The sequence below is a fragment of the Rattus rattus genome, chromosome 4 (genome assembly GCF_011064425.1).
Source record: "Rattus rattus isolate New Zealand chromosome 4, Rrattus_CSIRO_v1, whole genome shotgun sequence".
In the NCBI taxonomy this organism is placed as follows: domain Eukaryota; kingdom Metazoa; phylum Chordata; class Mammalia; order Rodentia; family Muridae; genus Rattus; species Rattus rattus.
The window spans coordinates 16,870,748-16,895,950 of NC_046157.1; the positions used below are offsets into that span (position 1 = coordinate 16,870,748).

Consider the following 25,203-nt stretch of genomic DNA (forward strand, 5'->3'; position numbering starts at 1 on the left):
TGTTAATAAGCACTCCTCTTCTGAGGACCAAACTGAAGGCTCTCTGGATCTGTAGACATTTGAGTGCTTTAAAAGATCCAGATTTACCAGTTAACAAAGCAAGAAAGGGAGCTGACAAAGGTTTTTAACTATTTAGAATGCGACACAGTTTACCACACTCAGAATGGTACTGGTAGGAGGTCTGGGGAGGAGAGACTATGCCATCTAGTTCACCATATTCAGGTTCAAAATGGCAACAATGGAAAAGTAGTTAATTTGCTCTGTAAGCCATTATGAAGATTAGTTGGTTTAAACTGTCCGACAGGAAAATCCTATTTACTTAATATGGTTTCTTCAATTAATCAAATGGCTAACTTTAAAAAAGAAAGAAAAAATAACTAAAAAGGTATTTATCTGATAGTTAATTTTACTTTACTCTTGGTTTTTTTTTTTTGGAGATACAGTTTTGCTAGTCACTCAGTCGTGCAAATTCACAGTGATTTCAAGACTGTGGCCTCTTGAGAGCTGGGGTTGGAGACATGCCTACCGCATCTAACTGTTTACATTTATTCATATTCTTTTCAGTCCCCTGTCCTTATATATTTACCAAGCAAAGTAAAAATAGACTTGTTCTAGGCAACCCAAATTAGAAACTATAATAAATTATTAACTTACTGCTGGTGTTCCAGAAGGAAAGCCATCTTTCTCTGAATGTGAAACAGAAAAGATATTACCAATTTGAGAAATGACCAAAAAAAAGCAAGCAAGCAGACAGGGCTTTGCTATGCAGCCGTGGCTGGCCTGGTATTTGCTGTACAGTCTCTGATAGTTGTTTCTCCTCCCCACCCCATCTCTATTTTAGATTTTATTTATTGCATGTATAGGGTTAAGCATATGCTTGGCTGGTGTGGAGCTCGAAATGTAGACCAGCATGGTTTTGAACTCAGAGATCTGCCTAGCTCAGCCTCCTAAGTGATGGGACTGAGGGTGTTTTACAAAACACCAGATGAACAGAAAAGCATTTTCATGTCAAAGTCTGCCATTTATGTGCAGTGGTCACTTCCACTCTACTGCACTCACAGCACCACGAACCTGTCTGTGTATTGAGAAGCTTTGCCTCCGCCCTCCGTTGCTGGCAGTCATCTTAAAAGCATCAAACGGGGCTGAGAAATGGCTCAGTGGCTAAGAGCACTGACTGCTCTTCCAGAGGTCCTGAGTTCAATTCCCAGCAACCACATGGTGGCTCACAACCATCCGTAATGGGATCCAATGCCCACTTCTGGTGTGTCTGAAGACAGGGTACTTATATATAATAAATAATTTTTTTAAAAAAAAAAGCACCAAAGAGAAAAAGATTAAATAAGCAAAGAGCCCAAACATCCCCAACTCTATTTCTGGCAAAACGATGAGGTTGACTGATCTGCAGACATGCTCTGGGCCTACCGCATCACCCTCTAAAAGGCAGATTTGTGCAGGAGAGAGGGAGCGACAGCGGCTGTACTCCATCTTTCACCCGGGAGGGCTTCGGCACGCCCACCTGGTCCAGCCTCTTACCACGGTCTGGGTCTTACCAGGAGGAGTGAAGCTCAGGTACTTCTGCTTCACAGTGTTGGAGTCGTAGAACTTCAAGACATCCAGCACAGCCTGTGGGTTCTTCTTCTGCTCCAGCTTGGTAATGTTGGAGGTCTGCAACAGCCGCGCCCACTGCTCTGGCATGCCCTAACCAAAAGAAATCCACAAATCAGTTACGGTTTAATGCTCTAATGAAAAACATTTCACAGGCCAACGACAACACCCAGGCAGCCATGTTACGGAGCTCTGAGCTGCTGTGTGGGTGCTGGGAACTGAACCAGGTCTCCTGCAAGAGCAGCCGGTGCTCCTAACACTGAGCCCTCTACAGTCCATACTCACTTATTTTTGACACAAAGTTTTAACTATATAGCCCAGCCTGGCCTGGAACTCAAAATATTTTAAATTCCAGTTGCCTTAGTTGTCCACAGTTGCCTTAGTGTTGGGATTAAAATGTACAGTGGTTTTATTCTGTTTTTTTGAGACAGGGTTTCTCTGTGTAACCTCAGAGGTCCTGGGATTCACTTACTCTGTAGACCATGCTGGCCTCAAATTCAGAGATCAACCTACCTCAAATGCTGGGATTAAAAGTGTATGCCACCATGTCTGGCAAAAAGTCTAGGTTTTTTTAAAAGGACTATGTGGTCAACTGACAGGCTCTAGTGTGGTCCTTCAGTACCTTCCAAATTTTGTTTGAGATAGGATCTTCTACTGGCCTAAAATGCTACCAAATAGGTTGGGAGCGCAGAATCATGCAACAGCATTTGGCTTTTTATGAGTTTTAAGGAAAGATCTGAATTCAGATCTTTTCATATTTGCAAGATAAGCATTTTGCCAACTGAGCCATCATCCTATCCCTAAAAGTTCATTTCTCTGTGTCTTAGTCATGGTTTTACTGCTGTGAACAGACACCATGACCAAGGCAGCTCTTATAAGGACAACATTTAATTGGGGCTAGCTTACAGGTTCAGAGGTTCAGTCCATTATCATCAAGGTGGGAACATGGCAGTGTCCAGACAGGTATGGAGCAGGGGGAGCTGAGAGTTCTACGTCTTCATCTGAGGGCTGCTAGCGGAACACACTGACTTCCAAGCAGCTACAATGAGGGTCTTAAAGCCCACACCCAGTGGCACACCTACTCCAACAGGGCCACACCTTCTAATAGTGCCACTTCCTGGGCCAAGCCTATACAAACCATCACACTCTGTACCTGTTTTTCATAACTATAATTGATAGGCTTGGCTCTCTGGAGAAAAGGGTCATCCAATTACCAATCCCTTTGAAGGCTATGCTCTGTATGTGACTATTCTGCCTGCATGTATGTATGTCCACCTATATGCTTCATGCCCTTAAAGGTCAGAAACAGGTGTCAGATACACCGGAACTAGAATTGTGGACCATTGTGAGCCACATGTGGGTGCTGGACACGGAACCCAGATCCTCTGCAAGAGCAACAAATGCTCTAATTTTCTGAGTCACACTAATAGTTTTATGACCAGTAAGAATTGATAACTAATTCTAATCATGTAGTCAGTGTATAACCCCACACTCTGACACCTAAAAGCAGGAGAACTTAGAATTCCAGGTTTTACTGGAACATAGTGGACTTTGTTTTAAACAAACAACAACAACAACAAAAAGAAAGGATCATCATATGGGATAGAAAAGTTCAATACCAGTCATGTGACCCCATAGTTATCACCCTGGCACATGGACAGCAGAGACAGGAGGACTAAATTCAAGACCAGCCTTAACTACAAAATAAAGTTTGTGGGAGGCCAGCCTGGGCTACATAAAAATCCGGTCTCAAAAAACCAGAGAAAAAAGTTAATTTTAATTAACTTTTGAACAAAATGCTGGAGTTCCTTTTTTGGTTTCTTATTTTGACTGTGTGCACATTTTCAGAAGCCAGTGGATCATCTCAGGCATGGTTGTCTTCCTCCTTGAGAAAGTTCGCTTGCTCTTACTGCGTCACCATAACTACATGACTCCATGAGCATGCAGCCTCTCTTGTCCCCCACTACACAGTAGGAGCACTACAATTACTTTATCTGGTTATGCGCACGCTGGAGATTTGAACTTAGGTCCTCATACTTGCATAGTAGGTCTTTCTCTCTCTCACGTTTTGGAGACTGGGTTTCTCCATGCAGATTTGACTGTCCTGGAACCATGTAGACCAAACTGGTCCTGAAGTTAGAGATCCACCTGCCTCTGCCTCCCCAGTCCTGGATTAAAGGCTGCTACTGCCCAGCTACTGAGTGCTGTCCACGGAGCGATTCCCCAACCCTTCAGCACTGCTTTAATGTCATAAACAAACTTCAATTGGTAACTTACAGTGAACTCTCCCGTAACAGCATCAAAGCCAACATGGATGGTATGCTCAAAATCAGACGGCGGAGAAATCTCTGGCCGTTCTTTTTCTTTCTTTTTACTTCCTGAGGGATGAGGGAGAAAATTATCTCTTTAAACAAAGCTAATTATGGCATTTGTTACTGTGTTTGTATTTTCCTGAAACCAATTATGAATAAAATTATGATAGGACACAGGTACACACAGCTCGCACCCTGACGGAGGGGGCCTCCAATGACACAATTTACAAACGCCACTTGTGAAAGCTGATTTCTTCCTTCATTCCCTTCCTCTTCTTCCAACTTGCTTTTCTGAGACAGGGCCTCATTTTCCAGCCCACACTGGCCTCAAATTCATGGCAATTCTCCTGTATAGCCTAAGAATATTAAGGTTGAATGCATGAGCCACCATACCTGGCTTATACTTTCCTTTTTATTACAGTCTGTAAATATTACATCTTTAAATTACCCAACTCTCCTATAGTTGCACTGTAAAAAAAATTATTGCAACATCAGTAACATTTTTTGCACATTTAAACACATCAATTCCTTCTCCTCTCCAGTCCTCCTCCTCTAATCTGTAGCTCTTAAAACCATGAATCTATTTCTGGATGCTCTGCTCTCTTAAAGTCATCTGTCTATCATTATGCCAACCCTGTGTACCTTGATTACTGTCATCCTTATAACAAACATCAAAAGGACAGTCTAAGGCTTTTTTTTTTTTTTTTTTTTTTTTTTTTTACTGTTTTCAAATCTGCTAGGATGTTTTCAGGTCCTCTACATTTCTATATGAAATTAACAATGCTTTACATTTCTACAAAAAGCCTTCTCAGGCTGTGACGGGAACTGCATTAACCTATAAATCAACTTAGAATTTATACACATTTTGCTTTCTGATCCATGGCCAACAACAAATCTTTATAAATTAGCAGTTTAATTTCTGTCAGCAATGTTTGCTAGTTACTGGGAGACAGAATACTGACCCTGCCATTACTTTCATATTTCTGTAAAGGAATACTTATTTTTGACGCTACAGTTTCGGGGTTGGAGTGTAACTCAGAGGTAGCTTGCTTGCTTAGCATGACTGGAGCACTGGGTTCAGCCCCACCAGAGAACACAAAATAAACTTCATTCTTTAGGCCTGACCTTTGAACACTCTCTTACTTACTTTAAAATTTGTGTAGGCATCACAGAGTTTTCTATAAGTAATATGCTATAGTGAACCAAAGAGAGGTGGCCATATCCTTCCTAATTTGGAGCTTTCTTACTCTTTCATTCATCGCACCTTACTGAATTGGCTAGTCCCCAGACCATGGTTAAGTAAAGGCCTTAGTAAGTATTTTTGTGTTTTTACTGAAACAGAAAATGAAAATAGTCAGTTTTTTTAGTTTAATAAACAGTCAATGTTTCTAACATGCCCTTTATCAAATTTATTACATTTCCTTTGATTTCAAGTTTGCTCAGCACATGTCAGAAATGAATGTTATGTTCAGTGTCTTTTCTATTTGTACAACCACACTGCTTATCCTAAGTTACACCACCTTAACCGTTCTTGCAGTCATGAAACAAGCTCTATCTGGCTCTGTCTATCGCTCTTCTCACACACTGCTGGAGTACCACTGTTAAAACTTCGCCAACTTCAAGAGAAAAATATAGCTCTCTTGTAATGTTTTGGTCTGGGTAAACTGAAGTCACTAAATGTGTCAGAAACATCTCATATTCTATTTTATGGAAATTATATAGAATTGTTTTATTTCATCCATAAACATTTTATTGATTCACTAATGAAGATAGGTAGGTTTTAATAATATCTTTGTAGAAAGGGTTTTAGCTATAAACTCAATTCTTCTAGGACATGCACAGTCTTTAATCATTTTTATAAAAGTAAACTTTGGAAATCTGTATTGTTTAAGAAAAAAATTCACTTTCTATAACTTGAATTTATCAGTACATACTTGTATATAACATTCCATTGTGCCTTAGTGAAGACTGAACCTGGGCTTGTATGGGCTAACCAGATGCTCCGCCCTGGCTTTCACTCCCAATTCCAGCAAATCTTTCATTATAACCTGACATGCAATTTAAAACAACAACAACAACAACAACAACTTCACATAAACAGGTGGTAGTGGCACATGCTTTTAATCCTAGCACTCGGGAGGCAGAGGTAGAGGTAGAGGTAGGCAGATCTCTGAGTTCAAGGCCAGCCTGGTCTACAGGGTAAATTCCAGAACAACCAAGGCTACACAGTAAAACCTCATCTCGAACAAAACAAAATATATAAAAAAAGTAGAGTTCCTATAGGCTACAGTTGAGGCTGCTTTATTGATCATGTTTTTGCAATTGGCTGAATCTAGTTTTATTATTCTTTCCCATCTATGCTGTATACTTGTTTGAGTTGTATGTATGATCCAATGAGGTTTAATATATTCATAATGTCACAATCATTATCACCATATAACTAGCATATTTTATCAACCCCTAAAGAAACCTTTTCTCGGGCTGGAGAGATGGCTCAGTTGTTAAGAGCACTGACTGTTCTTCCAGAGGTCCTGAGTTCAAATCCCAGCAACCACATGGTGGTTCACAACCATCTGTAATGAGATCTGACGCCCTCTTCTGGTGTGTTTGAAGGCAGTGTACTTATATATAATAAATAAATTTTTAAACAAACAAATAAAAAAGAAACCTTTTCTCAATTAGCAATCACTCCTCATTCTACTCTAATCCTTCATCAAATAATAATGTCTTTTCAGTTTTTTATTGACTTTTATGTGCATGTGTCTGCTTGAGTACATGTGCACTATTTGTGTGCAGGTACCCTCAAAGGCCAAAAGAAGCCATTAGCTGCCCCAGAACGGAAGCTCCAGGTAGCTGTCATCTACGTGATGTGAGCGCTAGGAACCAACCTGGATCCTCTGTAACAACAGCAAGTGCTCAGTGCTCCTAACTGCTGACTCATCTCTCCATCCTCCAGTTTCTTAAAAAAAAAAAAAAAAAAATATTGTTTCCTAGTATGTACATGTACCATATATATGTATATAAGGGCACCACCTTTACACAGTATCCACGGAGGTCAGAGACAGCATCAGACTCCTGGAACTGGAGTGTCACATGGCTGTGAGCCATCCTAAGAGCATTAGGAACCAAACCCAGCAATAACTGTTCTTAAATCCAAGCCACCTCTCCAACTCCTGGGTCTTTTTTTCATATTATTTCTTTATTTCCCTTATTCTATTTAATTTGTTCATTATTTCCAACTATTATCTTTCACATTTCCCATCCAGTTACCTTTGAAAAAGAAAACCGTGGGAGAATTTTCTTGATTCTTCTCTCAGCCTCCAACTGCTATCACATTTGTTCTGTTAATTTTTGTTTTTTCAAGACATGATTTCTCTGTGCAGTCCTAACTGTCCTGGAACTTAGAGATCTGCCGGCCTCTGCCTCCCAAGTGCTGGGGATTAAAGGCGTTCGCTACCACTGCCTGGCTTGCTCTGCTGATGTATTTTTTTTTTTTTTTTTTTTTTTAGATTTACTTTATGTCTATGAGCATGCTGTAGCTGTTTTCAGACACACCAGAAGAGATAGTCATCGGATCCCATTACAGATGGTTGGGAGCCACCGTGTGGTTGCTGGTAATTAAACTTAAGACCATTGGAAAAGCAGTCAGTGCTCTTAACCACTGAGACAACTCTCCAGCCACCTGTTCTGTTAATTTTAAATATTCATTCCCAAGAATTATTTCTCACTTGATCATTATTTTCTTCTGACAGTTTTCGTGAATTTGTCCTCTGTCCTCAAAGAGTATGTTGTGTATGTGTGTGCGTTGGCTGAGATATTTGACTGACTGGTTTTCTGCTTAAGTGGAATGCTTCTTCTAAGTTTCTATTTAACAAAATTACAGATTTTTGGAGATAGGGCAATGTAGCCTTTTCACTTAGTAGTCCAAGCTGGCCTCACAGGAATGTGTCATCTGGTACTCCCTGCTGCTCTGGGCTCTTCTGTCTCCGTGATGTCTGGTGACTATCTGCTGTCCACTTTTACAGAAAAACATTACACAATTAAGTGGGAGACAAACTAGATCAAAGATCAGGATAGGATTCAGTGTGTCAGAAGTACTTTCTCCAGAACATTCTGTTTATCCAAAGAAAACTTCCAGTGTCTGGTCTGAGGGCCAGGTCAAGCAGAAAGTACTCTGAAAGCGAGGCAGACAAAAGAAGTTTTGTGTGATGACTTGGATCAAATCTTTACTTTTTATTCTAATGCTTCAACTTTTCAGATTTGGTCATCCCAAGGGGGAGAGCAAAGTGTTTTTTAAACAGAATTTGAACAATTAAAAACGTGGTCCACGGGGTTGGGGATTTAGCTCTGTGGTAGAGTGCTTGCCTAGCAAGCACAAGGCCCTGGGTTCGGTCTTCAGCTCCGGAAAACAAACAAACAAACAAACAAACAAACAAAAAAACCGTGGTCCACATGTCATGTTTAACTAACATTCTACTGCACTGCTGTTTGATAAGTCTGTACATATGAAGGTAAACATGCCAGCACATGTTTCTCTTTGCTCACAAAGACACTACTAATTACACTCACAGGAAACAATACCAGTTTTTGACCAGTAATGATACATTTCTGAAAAATGTCCGTACTTCTTCTAGATCCTCCAGGTACACATATTCATCAACAAGAGATTCGGCAGGAAGGCAAGTCACATCGATTGCGGAAAGGAGCGGAGGGAAGGCAATTATTAAGCTTGCATAAAATTCTGTTGTCTTTACTAAAACACACAATTACACCTACCACATGCAACCTTTCATTTTCCACCAGACTGACTTGAGTAATCTAATTTTCTAGTTGGACTTCTAGTTTTTTTTATGTCCTTGTACTTCTAACTCATAATGCAAACAAAAAGTATTTGCTGGCTACAAACTAGTAGTTTAATTTGCATATCGTTTTTGTAGAAATGACAGGGAAACAAAACCTTGTGCATTAAGAAAAACCTTTTTTTTTTTTTTCTTTTTCTTTTTTTTCAGAGCTGGGGACCGAACCCAGGGCCTTGCGCTTGGTAGGCAAGCGCTCTACCACTGAGCTAAATCCCCAACCCCAAGAAAAACCTTTTTAAATCCTCTCCAGAGGAGTTTCCCCTGTCATCCTGGGAAGTTCTTCACTATTCCCCAATGTGCGTTATTGGGAAAGATGCCATTTTTTATGTGACCTTGATCATGGATACCTAGTCCAACATGGGCATCCACTTCAAGCTACATCAACTACAACTGTCCCCTGCTGACCTAACATTTCAGGCAGCTGCTTCATAGGGTGACTATCTGAGTTCTAGAAAAATCACCATATTTCCAGTGACCAGATTATAAGGAAGGCCAGCTGGTGTGGACAGAACACCTCATAAATGTTAGAGATATAGAGGAAAACATTATAGGAAGACACGAGCATGACTAAGCAGCCCAGAGATGGACAAGACATATTCGTCCACTCAATGAAAATGGCGAGTGAGCAAGGTGTCTCCGTGGGTAAAGATGCTGGCTGCCAAGCCGCCAACTTGAGCTTCATCTCCTGGACATGCATGGTGGAAGGAAAAAAAAAAACAACTCTCACAAGGTGTCTTTTGACTTCTCCACAAGCACCGTGATTCAGTTCATGTAAATGTTTTTGTTTGTTTGTCTGTTTGGAGCCAGGATCTCCCGTCATATTTTGCCCTGGCGAGAGTTTGAGAACTCACAGACATCTTCCTGTCTCTGCTTCCTGAGTGCTAGGATTAAAGATATGTCTCCACTCTTAGCCTATTTTTTTTTTTTTTTTTTTGAGATACAGTTTCTCTGTATATCCCTGACTGCTATGGAATGCTCTGCAGAGCAGGCTGGCCTTAAACTCAGAGATCTACCTGCCTTTGCCTCCTGAGTGCAGGGATTAAAGATGTGCACCATTACCTCTGACCAAAAAGAAGAAGAAGGACGAGGAGGAAGAGGGGGAGGAGCAGGAAAAGAAGGGGAGGAGGAAGAGGGGCATCTGCAATTAAAATAAAATTATGCGAGACACCCTAGCTTTAGAGAAGAAAAATATTCATGTTTAAAAACATAAGTCCATTTCCCACTTTTGCATGTCACACGTAATAAGTTATCTACAGGTAACAGATGACTTGATGGAAAATAATGGACCATGGAAACTTCTCGAATCATTTCTGAAACCTAGTAAATTACAAAAAAGCAGCAGTGGGAAGGAGTAAAATCCCAAGGCACATACTGACATGGTATCTTGATGCCACTCCTTTTTCTACATTTCACCTAGCTCAAGTCACAGTTAACAGCCTCATCTGAAGCTGAGTCTGGTGTCTTATGCCTGGGATCCCAGCTCTTGGCAGAATGAGGTGGAAGACCGTTGTGAATTCCAGAACAGAAAAGAGGAAGAAAGAAAATATTTGTTTGTTTAAACAGAAGGCTCTTCTTGTGATTTGCAATAGCTTCAAATGAGAGAAATTAAACTTGCTCTACCACACACAAGGGTATGTATTCTCAGGGAAGTAGATTAAAGTATAAACTAGTATTAACATTAATACTGGGTTTCTGGACAAGAAAGGTGTTCACACACCACCTTTGTAAGCTATCGGATATTAGTATGCACACAGTCTAGACTATGGAGTGTAAAGCTGGCTCAGTAGACCGACCGCTCCACCAGCTCAGCACAGCTCTCTGACTGAGCCACGATAAAGGCTCATTCCTGTTCTCATTGTCAAAACCACTAAATGGCTAAGGGCTCCTGCAAACGCCTGACAGTTTCCAAGGCAGTCAGTCTTAGACCTCCAATAAAATGTTGTTTCTGTATGGCTACTGCCAGTACCTCAAATAGAAACGTGGCCAGCTCTTGTCCTGATTTAAAGTCTGCAATGGGTCCCCAGGAAACAAAAAAATCTCAACTCCATACCACAGAATACTAGGCCCTTTGTGACCAGATCTTTCCCCACCTTCTCTGCTGTGTGCAGTTCCGTGTGAATATCACCCTTACCTGTAATTATCAGGTGCCCTGTTGTTAAATTACGTTAGCGTGTAGTAAGTCCCATGAGTGCACATGACCCTGTGGCCTGGCCATTAACAGCTCCTCTCTAGGCACAGAATACACTTGGAATGCTGCTTCATCCTTACTCTTCACTGTCAAGCTGTTTTCATTTCTGTAGGAAGCCTTCCCCATAGCGCTGTGCCAATTTTCATAGCTCACAATTACAAGCTTCAACATTTTCCCCACCCTGCTGAAATGAACCTCGGGCATCACAACATGCTGGGCACTCTGTAACCCAGGAGCTACAGCCCCAGCTCCACTAGCTTTTGGGCTAGTGTCATAATGGTGGGGACCGTCTGCTCTGCCTATCATTTTATTCCTGGTGACTCACACAGTATGAAAACATTAATAGGAAACCAAAAGGATCCTGTCTGAATTGTTATAAAAAGTGTAATTCCATGGGACTGTGCCAAACTGACAAGCTTTTCTAACATAAAAGAGTCAACAGCATGAAAAAAAGCAACCTCCTGAATGAGAGAAAATATGCAAACTAGTCAACAAGGGATCAGTATCCAGAATATATGAGGAACTCAACAAGCAAAACCAACCAACCAAACCAACACTCTGAGATCTGAACGACTTTTTTCTTCTTTGGGGAGACAGGTCTCGCTCCACAGCCTTGGCTGGCTAGCCTGAAAGTCAGAGGCCTCCCTGCCTCTTCCTCTCAGTGTTGGGACTGTGGGACTAAAGGTGTACGTCACTACTTTTGTTTGTTTTTGAGACAGGGTTTTTCTGCATATCCATGGGCTATCCTGGAATTCACTCTGTAAACCAGCTGGTCTTGAACTCACAGAACTGCTTGTCTCTGCCTCTGCCAGTTCTTAAAAGAAGACATGTTAAGGCTGCATCAATTCCTTCTGACTATGATAGGACATAGGACCAAATGTTACATTACCACTGAAAAATTAGAAAAACTCTTAATTTCTAATCACAACCAACTACATATTTCAAAAGACTACAGCCCCTATGCAGTCATATGTGTGTGTGTGTGTGTGTGTGTGTGTGTGTTTTTGGTGTATGCATGAGTGTACCTTGGAGGTCAGAGGTCTACGCTGTCCTTCTGTATCACCCTCTCTACCTTATTTTCTGAGACAGTGTCAGACAGTGTTCTTACTGACTGGCTGGCCAGTGCACCCTTGGAATGTGTCTGACCACACCCTCCCAATGCTGGGCTTACAGGAACACCTGGCTTTTTATGTAAGTGCTGCAGTCAGAACTCAGACATTCAGGCTTCCAGCACAAGCACTTTACCCACCACTGTCCCATATTGCCTTTTCCCCCCCTTGTGTGTGTTTAAGTAAGAGGACAGTTGGTTCTCTTTCATTATGTGGATGTTGGGGTTTCATTCAAAGTGCCATTCTTATATCAGCAATGTTTTAGTTTCATTGTCTTTCACTGACACATTGTACCTGCAATCAGGAACCAAGAAAGAAGAATGCTTCTGCCTTTCACTCAGCTCCCTTTTCCCAGTTAGACAGTCCAGGATTCTAACCAGGGAAAACGCCGCCCACAGTGGGCAAGTGTTCCCATCTTGATTATGATCAAGGTAACACTGAGACTAATAAGACTAGTGAGTAGGTACCCTCAATATCACTGCTATAGTTTAGCTATGACTTTTCTCTAAAAGTTCATCTCCTGGAGGCCTGACCTCCAGTCAGCAGTATAGAAAAAGGGGGTGCAGTTCTACATGTCTGGAATCATTCACGTTCTTTCAGAGGTGGAAGCAGGAAGACCAGCAGTCACAAGACCTGCCATAGCTACATACAGAGACTGATGTCAGTCTCAGCTACAGGAGACTGTCTAAAGACAAAACAAAAAACCCAAACAACAACAATAAACATATAGAGAGGGGCCTGCAACTCTAAGGGGAAGGACCTCACAGAAGTACCTGGGTCACGACCACCTTCAGAATGGATTAATATTACTGTCCATAGCACAATGACTTCTGAGTGAGCACAATCCCACAAAAGCCCGCTTCTGGATTTGAATAGTCTCACAGGATCCTCTTCTGAATCTTCACCATGCTGTGACCCTGTCTTTATCAGGCGCCTGGGCTATGCTGTTTGTAGTTTCTAGCCACCAGAAGCACAGACAAACCTCTTTTGGGGAAGTGGAGTAAGAGTTGAGACAGGGTTTTACTTATAGAGCCTTGGATGACCTGGAGTTTAATATGTAAATCAAGCTGGTCTCCAACTAGTGAAGATCAACCTGCCCATGCCCGTGCCCGTGCCCGTGCCCCTGCCCCTGCCTGCTGAGTGATGGGATTAAAGGTGTGTACCACCATACCTACATAAAGTACCTAGACTTAGATACTTTGTTAAAGCTACTCAGAATAGACCAGGGAAATCAAAAATCTCATTAATGTAATGTTAGGAAGCTGTAAAAATATTTCAGAGAACAAAGTGCAGAAATTCACCATCTGTAGCAAGCACATTAAACAATCAGTCACCGTTAATAAGGTGATCTTGCTAGGTATGGCAGCACATGCCTGCAGCCAGGAGGAGCAACAGCTTGGCTAGATGGTAAGACTATGAATGAATGAATGAATGAATGAATGAATGAATGAATGAATGAATGAGTTTGTTTGTTGTTTTTAGAGACAGGGTCTCTCTAAATACCTCTTGGCTAGCTTTGAATTCTTGTGCTCAAGTGATTCTCCTGTCTCAGTCTTCCAAGTTCTTTTTTTTTTGTTGTTGTTTTTGTTTTTTAAAGATTTATTTATTCTATATAAGTACACTGTAGCAGTCTTCACACATACCAGAAGAGGGCATCAGATCATTACAGATGGCTGTGAGCCACCATGTGGTTGCTGGGAATCGAACTCAGGACCTCTGGAAGAAGTCAGTGCTCTTAACCACTGAGCCATCTCTCCAGTCCAGCCTTCCAAGTTCTAAGTGAGAGGTGTGCCACCAAGCCCACGAGATTCTGTTTAACAGTGCCTATTACCAGCATCAAGTGTTTCCATTCTTTTTTTGGATTTATTTATTTTTACTTTACATGTATGGGTGTATGCCTGCATGTATGTATGCACCAGGTGCATTCCTGATGTAGGTGGAGCCTATAGAGGCCGGAAAAGAGTGTTGGATCCCCTGGAGTTGGAGTTACAGACTGGTAAACTGTCCTGTGGGTGCTGGGAATCAAACCCAGGTCACCCTCTGCAAGAGCAGCCAGTGCTCTGAACTCCTGCCATGTCGCCAGCCCCCATGTTTCTTATATTTGTTTGTAATTCACATGAAGATATCAAGATGGGCAAGGAATCATAAGCCAGTGTGAGGCTTCTCAAGTTACAGCAGCTGTTTACCTTTTTCTGTGCTTGAGAATATGGAGATGATTTTGTTCCTGGGTTTTTTTTCCTCTGGAACAGAAGGCAAAGGCTTCAAACTGTGATTGGCTGATAAAGGATCCTTTCCTCCAGTGCTAAAAATGGTGCTGCTCATCCGCACTGGAGGTGCTGGGGGCTTGTCCTCTAGCTCCCCGTTATCAGACATGATTCAGAATTAGGAAACGGCCTGAAAGAGACAATCCCCAAAGCACCAATTAATTACAAGCTTAAAGACAGCACCATCACAGCTGCAAATTAGAAAAATATAATCCAGTTAGTGACATTTGCAAAATTTTTAATAAAAGATAAAACAAATTTCATAAAACCAATCAATCCTCACTAAATAGCCACAGAAATGTTTGAAGAGCATGTTCACACTAACTCATTACAAGCAATTTACCTAGCGATTCTGAGATGATTCCAGAATACAAAAGAAACATTTGTGTACTGCCTCATTTTCCTCACCATGATACAAACTAAATCACCAGGGAGGAAGAACCCTTAGCTGAGGAACTGCCTCATCAGACTGGCCTGTGGATAAATCTGTGGGTGGTGCCTCGGCTAAAGACTAATGTGGGAGGGCCCAGCCCACTGTTGGCAGTGCTGCCCCTGGGTGGGTCCTGGGCCATATAAGAAAGCAAGCTGTGCAAGGCATGGGGAAGAACAAGCTAATCAGCAGTATTCCTCATGGTTTCTGCCTCAAGCTCTCGCCTTAGCTCTGCCTGATAACAGACTGCAATCTGTAAACCAAATTAACATATCCTTCCTCAGACTGGTTTCAGTCAGTATTTTAATTTTTGATTATTTTAAAATTTCCATGTAATATCAGTGTTTCAACACAGCATTAGAGAAGCAAAATAGAACCATTTGGATTTTTTATGATTTAATTTTATTGTATGTGCTATGTTTTGCCTGTGTTGTAGACAGCTATGAAGTGCCATGTAGCTACTAGAAATCAAGCCATCTCTCCAGCCCATTTGTTTTTAAGTAATCAGACCTAAACTTGTAGGGCTCCTCCTGCCTCATAAATTCTAGGATTACAGGAATGGCACATCACATAATATGGAATCTTAAGAAAAACAGATATAAAACAGAAATTAATCCAACCAAAGAAGTAACAGACCTCTAAAATGAAACCTTTAAAACATCAAAGAAATTGAACACCAGAAGATGTTTTTTCCTGCCACACTTGGATTAGTACAATTAGTGTTATAAAATGGATACCTTACCAAAAGCGAGCTGCTGATTCAAGGTAACCATCAAAATTTCAATGCCACTCCTAACAGAAATAGGAAAAAGAATCTTAAAGTCAACAAGGAAGCACAAAAGACCCAGGGAGTCAAAGCAATCCTTATCAGAATTAAGAATTCTGGCGATAACACCATACTTGACTCCAACTGACACTATGAAGCCAGGGCAATAAAGACAGCACAAAACCAGACATCCAGAGCAGCTAAACAGAAGAAGACTCAGATATGAAACCCTGCAACTACGAAAACCTCATGTTTGACAAAGATGCTAAGAATACTACATTGGAGAAAAGATAGCCTCTTCAACAAATGGTGCTAGGAAAACTGAATGTCCATATACAGAAGAATTAGATTCTTCCTAGGCAAGCGCTCTACCACTGAGCCAAATCCCCAACCCCAAGAATTAGATTCTTATATCTCACAAAAATCAACCTGAAATGGATCAAAGATCTTACTATAAGATTGAAATTCTGAAACTGCTAGAGGGAAAATGATTTAAGATGCTGGCATGTGCAAGGAAGCTCTGAACAGGGCCCTTAAATTCTGAAACTGCTAAAGGAAAAACTAGGGCAAACACTTAACACTGTTCTGAATGAACTCCTCTCACTCAGGAAATAAGGTCAACAAATGACAAACGGGACATCATGAAATTAGAGCTTCTTCACAATAAAGGAAATAGTTAATCAAGTGAGAGACAGCCCAGATAATAAGGGGAAAACTTGGTGAGGTTCAGTATCACACGAGTGTATTCAAGCCTTTTGCTACTGAAGCACAGGATCATCTACGAACAAAACAACTAAATCACACACATACAACGACAAAAAAACTCATAATACTTGAACTAAGTTTAATATTTTGTTTTGGGTTTCTTTCTACCCATGTGGCCCATGAACTACAGACTGGACATTCTTGACAGAATATACAAAGAAGTAAAAAATAAACAAAAAACCCTAAATAACAACAACAACAACAACAAAACCCAAATCAAAGTAAGGGGGGGGCGGCACTCAGTAGGCAGAGTTGCTCACACCCAGGCCTGACCACACTTGATAGACTCCTATAAGGTGACAGCAGGAGAACGCAATTCCAACCTTATCCTCCAGCACTGTGGCATTCAGACACATGGACACAAAACAAATCTGAACACAAACAGCAATAAACACATAACGAATGCCCAGTCTCAATAAACCATTGGGGAAATGCAAATCAAAGCTAGGCTGAGATTCCAGCTTAACGGTAATCAGAATGGCGGTCACTAAGGGAACAAGTAACAATAAATGCTATTAAAGAGTCCAAAGAAGGGGCTGGAGAGATGGCTCAGCGGTTAAGAGACCAACTGCTCTTCCAGAGGTCCTGAATTCAATTCCAGCAACCACATGGTGGCTCACAACCATCTGTAAAGAGATCCGATGCCCTCTTCTGGTGTGTCTGAAGACAGCTACAGTGTATTTATATATAATAAATGAATAAATCTTAAAAAAAAAAGAGTCCAAAGAGGACTCAAGCATTGCTGGTGGGAGTGTAAACTAGTTCATCTGTTATGAAAGCAGTGGTGGAGTTCCCCAAAAACCCAAAACAAGAACTTCTGTAAGCCCTGGCTGTATCATTGATGGCTCTGCCAACAGATTCCAAGCCAACGTGTAACAGAGACATTAGAAGGCCAGTGCTCACTGCAACACTAGTCAAAGGAACTACACCATGGCATGAACCATAGGCATCCAACAAGAGGATCAAGAAAAGCAGAGCTATCTGACCCAGAAGTATCTAATGGGACAAAAGGATCTAATGGGAAAGCCAAGGAAGAGGGAGCACAGGGCATTGTAGGGAATCAAAGACTCAAATACAACAGTGTACTAGCACTAAAATTTACGGAATGTGCTGTGCATACAAGATCAGTCTCTGAAAATATGAAATATGAAACCTGACCGGTATGAGTACAGTGATAAAGTTAAATGTATAGCAAGCCCAAGCATCAGTGTGACTGTAATGCCAAGACTCTTACCTTTAATACCCTGCTCAGATAGACAGATAACATCTTTCTCATAGCTAACTTGGTGGGCATTTTAACTCCACTTGCATACATGTATAGATATATATTTTGTCTTTTATATTTTTAAAAAATTGTGTGTGTGTGCTTGTGTGAGTATATTCTGCCTGTGTGGGGTGCCTGAGGTAGCCAAAAGAGGACATCTAATCCACTGGAACTGGAGTTACTAGAGGTTGTGAATCACCTGATGAAGGTGCCAATAACTGAACTTTGTCCCCTCGAAGATAACTGCTAAGCTATCTCGAAGTCTAAGCCTTGTCTTTGTTACTTAATCTTGAGAGTGTGTATGCACACATACGGAGGTCAGAGGACAACTTCATGTATGAGCCCTTTGCTTTCCACCAGGTTTTGAGCCAGAGTCATTTATTGCTGTGCATGCCAGGCTCTCTGGCTCATGAGTTTCTGAGGTATTCTCCTGTTTCTGTCTCCCATCTTGTTACAGGAACACCAGGAATGTGCTACTATGGATACTGGGGATCCAAACTCGAGTCCTGACACCAGCTTTGTGTGTTCTACCTTCCAAATCATCCATCCACCCACCCATCCATCCATCCACCCACCCGCCCATCCATCCAGGATGAATATGAAGGAGTGTGTGTAGGTCAGAAAACAACCTGAGACAGTGAATTTGCTCCTTTTTCTGTGTAGGTCCTGAGGATCAGACTCAGGTCATCAGGCTTGGAGGTGGCTACCCTGACCAGCTGAGCTCTAGTCTGTCTTATAAAAACTGTGGAGTACAGCAGTAGAAGATCCCTACAGTACACAAATTCAAGTACATATGTTAGAAACCAAACAACTCCTCAGTAAGCAAGGTACCGAATGGTAACTGGATCTTGATGTTTTATGAGAAAACTTTTATCTACAACAAAAATGAAAGTAACTATATCCAGACAAAATTTAAAATAATCTTTATTTTTTTCAAGTTAGCTCAAATTCTAGGACTTGGGGAAAAGTAGCTATGATCTGAGAACAACTGGAAGAGACAGACATTATTCCTTCCCTCTGAACCGTGCAGTCACATGCACTACCTACTCTGGCACGGTACTCTGACATATACTATCTGCCACACTGGAGAGCCGAGTATCAAGAAGTAAGACTTACTTACCTAAAACCTGCACACAGATCTCATACTAGTACCAAACCCTAAGTCTTACAAAACCATGGAGTACAGCAGTAGAAGATCTCTACCTTACATCAGTTCTGATGTAAAAGTCTGTATGTTAGAAAACCAACATTCCTTATGCTTTTCTCTATACTAATCCAGTGTGCTGGAAAACTTCTGGCACTGAATTATAACTGTGACAATTAGTCAATGACCTATGTCACTTCCCTCCCCAACTTCACTTAGCCTGAAGGGCAAGGACTGTGCCTATCTTAGGCAGGACTGCTGACTGACTCATGTTGACCACACTCTAGTCCCCAGTGAAGCCCATCCTTCCTGAATATAGTGGTCATTTTCTCACACAGCAGTTCACTAGACACAGATAAAGCATGACACAGTAACAGGATTACCTTTGAAAAGCTTTGTGCTTGCCCCTCACAGCTGATTTATGGCCTTCGTTTCTTTCCCACAAAGCAGCTTTTGGGCAATGCTTCTATAGACAGTATTAAGTGCCTGTAAAGTGCCTAGTAAGGTTTGGCTGAAATTCTTTAATCTTGTATTTTAGACAAGTACAACAGACGCAAGAACAATTCACAGGATTGGAGATGTAGCTTAATTGGTAGAGAGTGCTTTAGTGTGCAAAACCCTGGCTTCAATCCCTAGTACTGTACAAAACCAGACAAAGGGGTGCACACATCATACCACAGAGAGGTTGGAGGCAAGGAGTTCAAAGTCATCCTTGGATGCATAGAGAGTTGAACGCAGCCTGAGATACACAAGACCCTGTCCCCAGACCAAAACAAGTCAAACAAACTTCACAATAACATGATAATTTAGCCTATATTCTGTTTTACCACTACTCAAAAATGCTACATTTAAAAAAAAAAAAAAGGCAAGTAAATAGCGCCTCTCTCCAATCTGTTCACTTTTTGACACTTTTCAGTAACAATCAAGTAGGCAAAACAAAAAGTGTGCCCAAAACACACTGTACTCTTTAACAGGCCCATTGTTTAACTGTGATGAGCCTCAAACACAAACAATTCCTCAATTGTGTATTGAAGAAGACCAGAGGTAGCTACATACGACAGAAATAAAGAGGTGGTATCTGGAACCAGTCAGTCTAACTGGTGGAAATGAATTTATTATTACCTACTGGGACCAACTGTGGCACAGAAGTGAAAAACACATTACCAGAAAACATGGTTCATGATTCAAAATATTACTTAAGTTTTAAATGTGTTTCCAGGAGCTTATTACTATAATAACATTGACCAGAACTCTAATAATCTCTTCATGAGCTGACACCATTGCATCCCAAACCTTAGAAACCTCTGTGAGCATACATAAATATAGACGAAACAAGTAAAACTACCTGCAGGTGCCGCCACACACTGAGACAGAGGCTCCACACTGGGAAGGAAGTGATGCGTTCACCTGGTGAGTATGCCAGTCAGAACGTCAGGCCAAGACGGCAAAGCGCCAAAGCAAGGGCACGACGCAGAGAGGTGCAGAAACGCAGGGAGGACTTGTAAGGAGACTGCACCCAATTCAGATTAACACAAGTCCATGGGACCGATTAAAAGATTTATGCCATGGGGCCAGGGAGATGGCTCAATGGGCAAAGATACTTTCTGCCAAGCCTGACAACTTGGTTCTTTCTATCTCCAGAAACTACATGGTGCAGAGAATGCCTACACCTATCTACAAACTGTCCTCTGACTTACACACACACACACACACACACACAAATTAAATAAATGGAAAAGCAAAAGCTTTAAAATTTTAGTACACAAAGCTAGTAAATGAAACGAGATTTCAGTGAATCCAAAAACAAACTGAAAATAGACACTCTAAAGAGTGAGTGGGCCAAGCCTACTAATTCTCAATGATGTTTGACTAGACCTACTACGCTTCTACTTTGATGGGAGCCAGAAGGAGATAGGCAACAATGCCAGACTTTGCCTAAGTCTGAAAGCTATACTATAAGTCCCTTTTACATAAAGAGGATCTAAAAAGCTACAGTCTACAGGGACAAATTAAAAATAAACCTCTCTGGCATAAAAGGAAAAAACCTTAACTACTTCCACCATCCTTTGATTGCTGTGTAGTGAAGGTTGGCCTTCAACTTGTGATTCTCCTGAACACTGAGGATGCAGAAATGAACCACCACACCCATTCTGACAAGTCAAAAACAGAGCAAGCCAGTATAAAACCTCTTCAGGAAAATGAGCTTTAAACTCTTATCAACTAATACTCATGGATACATACATACATTGGCAACAGGGTCTGGTGTATCAGGCTGACTTGAAACTTGTTATTTATGGAGTATGATATTCAACTGTTTAGACAGAGTCTCACCCTTTAGCTCTCAAAGTCAAGTGTTGGGATTAGGCATAGCCACCAAGTCTGGCAACTTTAAACTTCTGTCTTCCTGCTTCCATTTTCCAAGTGCTGGGATTACAGGTGTGCTTGACCACAGCTACTTTTTAAGGTTTATTTTCTGTGTATAAATGTTTGCCTGCATGTAAATGTATGAGTACCCCATATATGCCTGGTGCTGATGGAGGTCGGGGGCATCCGATCTCCTGGATCTGGAGTTACGGACAGACCACTGTGAGCCGCCATGTGGAGGGCAGAAACTGAAATGTGTACGGCTGAACAAAGCTGACTGAACAGTGACTGCTAACTTTCATCTTGTCTTCATATATTCAATGACAACTACAATGGGAACTTTCTGTACTGCATATTAAACAAACAGACCAAATTAGGACAATGCCACTATATTACCTAATATGATGTATCTTATTTCCTCTCCTGAGGGGGAAGACACTAACTTTATAGGTTTACAGAGGGAGGATGGAAAGGCTCCCAACATAGTCCAAGGTGGACCTGAACCGTCCACCTGCCTGCCTCAGCTACAGATTGCTGGGATCACATGTGTGCCACCATGTCTGGCATATCTTTTTTGAATTATCTAGAAGTACATAGCAAGGTATTACACAGACAACAAAACCTGAAAATGTTTTTCAGATAAACAATGATAGCCACATTAAGCAAACTGCTCCCATTCATTCAAGTTGTATCTTGAAAACAAAGTGAACCTTTCCTTTAGTCACCAGCAAACTGATCAACACTATGATTTGTCTGTTCTTTCACACAAGCAGGGTGGGGAATGGCAGATGTGGAAAGTATGTTGAAGTTTCGCCAGCTACTTTCCTTGTTGCTGTGATAAAATCCCCAATAAAAAGAGCTTACAGAAGAAAGGTTTATTTTGCCTCACAGTTTGAGGGTACAGCCCATTGTGGTAGGGAAGGTGTGGTGGCAGGAAATGAGGCTGCTGGCCACACTGAAGTCACATTCAGGAGGCAGAGCCAAAACCCTAGTTCTCAGCTTCTTTCTCCTTTTTTATTCAGTCTAGGATACTAGCCCATGGGATGGTGGTGTCCAGAGTTAGGATGGTTCTTCCCACAACACACTAAGTCCAGATACCCCTCTCACAGATACACAGAGTTTTGTTTCCATGGTTATTATAAATCCTGTCAGGGTCACAACCAATGTTAACCATCACATCATCTAAATAAATTTCTATTACAAAACTCTTTTGTCTCCAAGTGTTATTTATCACGAATAATTGCCTATAAAATTCAAGAAAAGGTTAAAGGCTATCATTGATTGATTGATTTTTTTTTCCCCCCAAGATAGGATTTCTCTGTAGCTCTGGCTGTCCTGGAACTCACTTTGTTGACCAGGCTGGCCTCAAAATCAGAGATTCGCGTGTCTCCGCTCCCTGGTGTGCACCACTACCACCTGGCTGAGACTAGCTTGGCTGAAACTGTCATTTATAATAACATTAAAAGTAGAAAGTTCCTATGACACATTCTCAATTCACTTATTATTCCTCTTATCGCATTTTAATTATTGCATGATACCCCAACACCAAAAGAAAAGTTTTTAACCATGTCATTTCTTTATTGAACTGGTTGAAACAATTTGCCATTCATGTCTTTAAAAAGTAGTACTTATTTAAAAATATTACATGTAAGTCAGGAGGAAAGGATACTTTAAACGAGTAGCATCATTCAATGCACACTGCAAGTTTCCGAGCCCCCAATTTAGCCACCTGACTCCTTTACTTCACATTGACTGCAATCAGTCCAGTTCAACAGCCACCTCACTAAGCTGGACATCACGTTACAGCCCCATGGTGAAGTGAGTCTTCCTGGAACTAGAAGCCTGCTGAGACCAGTAGATTTTGTTTACTGTTTAAAACCTTAAAAGACTCCATGGTGCCTATGAACTCAGTGGGGTGCCCTAGATTCTACACATGGCTTGGGAACTGTGGGCTAATAGGTCTAAAAGGGGAAAATGTACTGAAAGACATTAAAGCCCTAGGTGGAAAGAGACATTAATGTTTATGAAGTTACTCAAAATTGGAAAGAATTTTCCTCAAACCGATCTACAGATACCTTCCAATCCTCATCAATTCTATGATGCCTCTGTGAAACAATGGGACCAATTCTAAAACATATGGGAGACCAAAGGCTCAGGATGCCTTGGAAGAATAAGTATATAGTATATAATTATGTTTAGCTCACCTTAATAGGAAAACATTTTATAGTATAAAATTAGTTTCTGATACTGTGTTACTTGTAGCTTTTCAGATCCTCTGGGCTCATCTTGCTCAAGCTACTACCCCAGCAAACAGCTTTTTGTTGAGGTCAACTTTTTTATTCAGGTACAGCATAGTAACAATTCACAACACTGCCATGTTATGTTGCACCCACACATAAAATCTGGTAGTGCACACTGTGTTGGATGGGACAATGCAGAAGCTACTGGTTACACTTCCCTTTAGGTGCTATTACTCGTTCCAGGGTTCACTCCCCCACTCTGTCTAACTCTGCTTAGAGGGATCCAGGCAAAGGAACAGATCTACGGTCACATTCATTCCCTCTCCCTCTCTCACTTGCAAGTGAAGGTACACGGGCAGGGGTATACCATGGGACATACAGTAACTTCCATGATGAGGTGTTTTCTATGCTTGTTTTATTGTGTGTTTGTGTGTTATTTTAGGGGGGAATATTAAGGACGGAGGGCTAATATGAGGGGACAGGGAGATGAATGGGACTGGGATATATAATGTGAAACTCACAAGGTAAAAACAAACAACAAACAAACAAGCAAGCAAACAACCCCCACCCCAAAAATGTTTCAGGTCAGCCTGAGCTATATAACAAGACACCTCTTTTCATTTTGACATTTTTATTATTTTGTTTGGAATAATAATAATGATGATAATGATAGTAATAATAATTTTTTAAGGAGAAGAGGGCTAGAGAGATAGCTGAGTGGTTAAGAGCACAAGTTGCTCTTGAGTCAAATCCCCCATCCACATGAGTAACTCTAGTTTTAGGGGATCATATGCCCCTCCTCTGGTCTCTATGGGCACAGCAATGCACAGACATCTATGCAGGCAAAACACTACATATAAAATAAAATTTTTTTTTTATTTTATGAAAAAAATAACTAGGCTCTGCAGAATATACCAATGTTCCTTCTTTTCCTTTTTTTTTTTTTTTTTTAAATTTATTTTTTTTTTGTATACAAGTACACTGTAGCTGTTTTCAGACCAGAAGAGGGTATCGGATCCCATTACAGATGGTTGTGAGCCACCATGTGGTTGCTGGGAATCGAACTCAGGACCTCTGGAAGAGCAGTCAGTGCTCTTAACCACTGAGCCATCTTTCCAGTCCTATACCAATGTTTCTAAAACAAGTTTTATAAGTTCTAACCCTGTCCTGAAAGGTGTTGCACGTGTGGCTGCTGTGTCACCTGTGTATGAGTAGGTGACAGAGAAGACAGGCTATGTGTAGTCTCAGTGTTCTGACTTGTGAACACCTGCATAATTAGGACCCTAACATTTCCAGAAAACAGCGAGGCTGAGATAACAATCCTGTGCCAGGGGGACATGGACAGGGAGCTTGCCTGAGATGACCACCAATCTGGTACCAGGAGGGCCTTGGAGGGCAGGCCATACCCAAGATAAACCCTGCCTGGTACCAGTACGTGAGCACGGCATAGCACTCTGGACAACCCCAGTCACTCAGAGGTCCAGGTGCCACTAAGCAGAGCAAGTAGGTGGAGAAATGGAAGAGAAAGAGAAACTGAAGGATGTGGGCACAATAAAGAGAGGCAGCACTGGAGAGCCGAGGGTAGTGAGGAACGGCCTGATGTGAAGTAGCTGGTGATGCCACCTGAGACCCTTGAGGGGTCCTGGCCTGTGCTGCTACTAGGGTCATATGTGTCCATGGCCCTGCAGCAGCAGGGTCTGTTTCCACCAAAGGCCAGGCTGATGTCCCTGGTCAGGGTTGCTGCTTGGGGACATGCTGATGTCTGAAGGTTGTGCAGAACTGGCCCCACCCCTCATCTGGGTATCATGGGAGAGTTGGCCCTAGGGGTATGAGAACAGAAGAGCTGCCCCTGCCCTTAGCCAGCTGTAGTACCGGGGAGAGCAGGCTCAACAT

At 41.6% G+C, this 25,203-nt stretch overlaps 1 protein-coding gene and 1 non-coding gene across 4 annotated transcripts in view; one reads left to right on the forward strand and one right to left on the reverse strand.

Moving 5' to 3' along the window:
• The window catches only part of Pak2 (p21 (RAC1) activated kinase 2), a 60,881-nt gene that overhangs the window by 24,145 nt on the left and 11,533 nt on the right, over positions 1-25,203 (reverse strand). For all 3 annotated transcript variants that reach the window (XM_032900093.1, XM_032900094.1, XM_032900096.1), the window contains exons 2-5: positions 14,260-14,467; positions 3,883-3,983; positions 1,551-1,698; positions 655-686 (exon numbers count right to left, since the gene is read on the reverse strand). In XM_032900093.1, the coding sequence (XP_032755984.1) occupies positions 655-686; positions 1,551-1,698; positions 3,883-3,983; positions 14,260-14,446 (468 nt within the window). In that variant the 5' untranslated portion in view covers positions 14,447-14,467. The remainder of the gene's footprint in view (positions 1-654; positions 687-1,550; positions 1,699-3,882; positions 3,984-14,259; positions 14,468-25,203) is intronic.
• On the forward strand, positions 24,472-24,601 carry LOC116899860. The gene has a single exon (XR_004387855.1). It is a non-coding gene; the product is annotated as a small nucleolar RNA SNORA17 (small nucleolar RNA).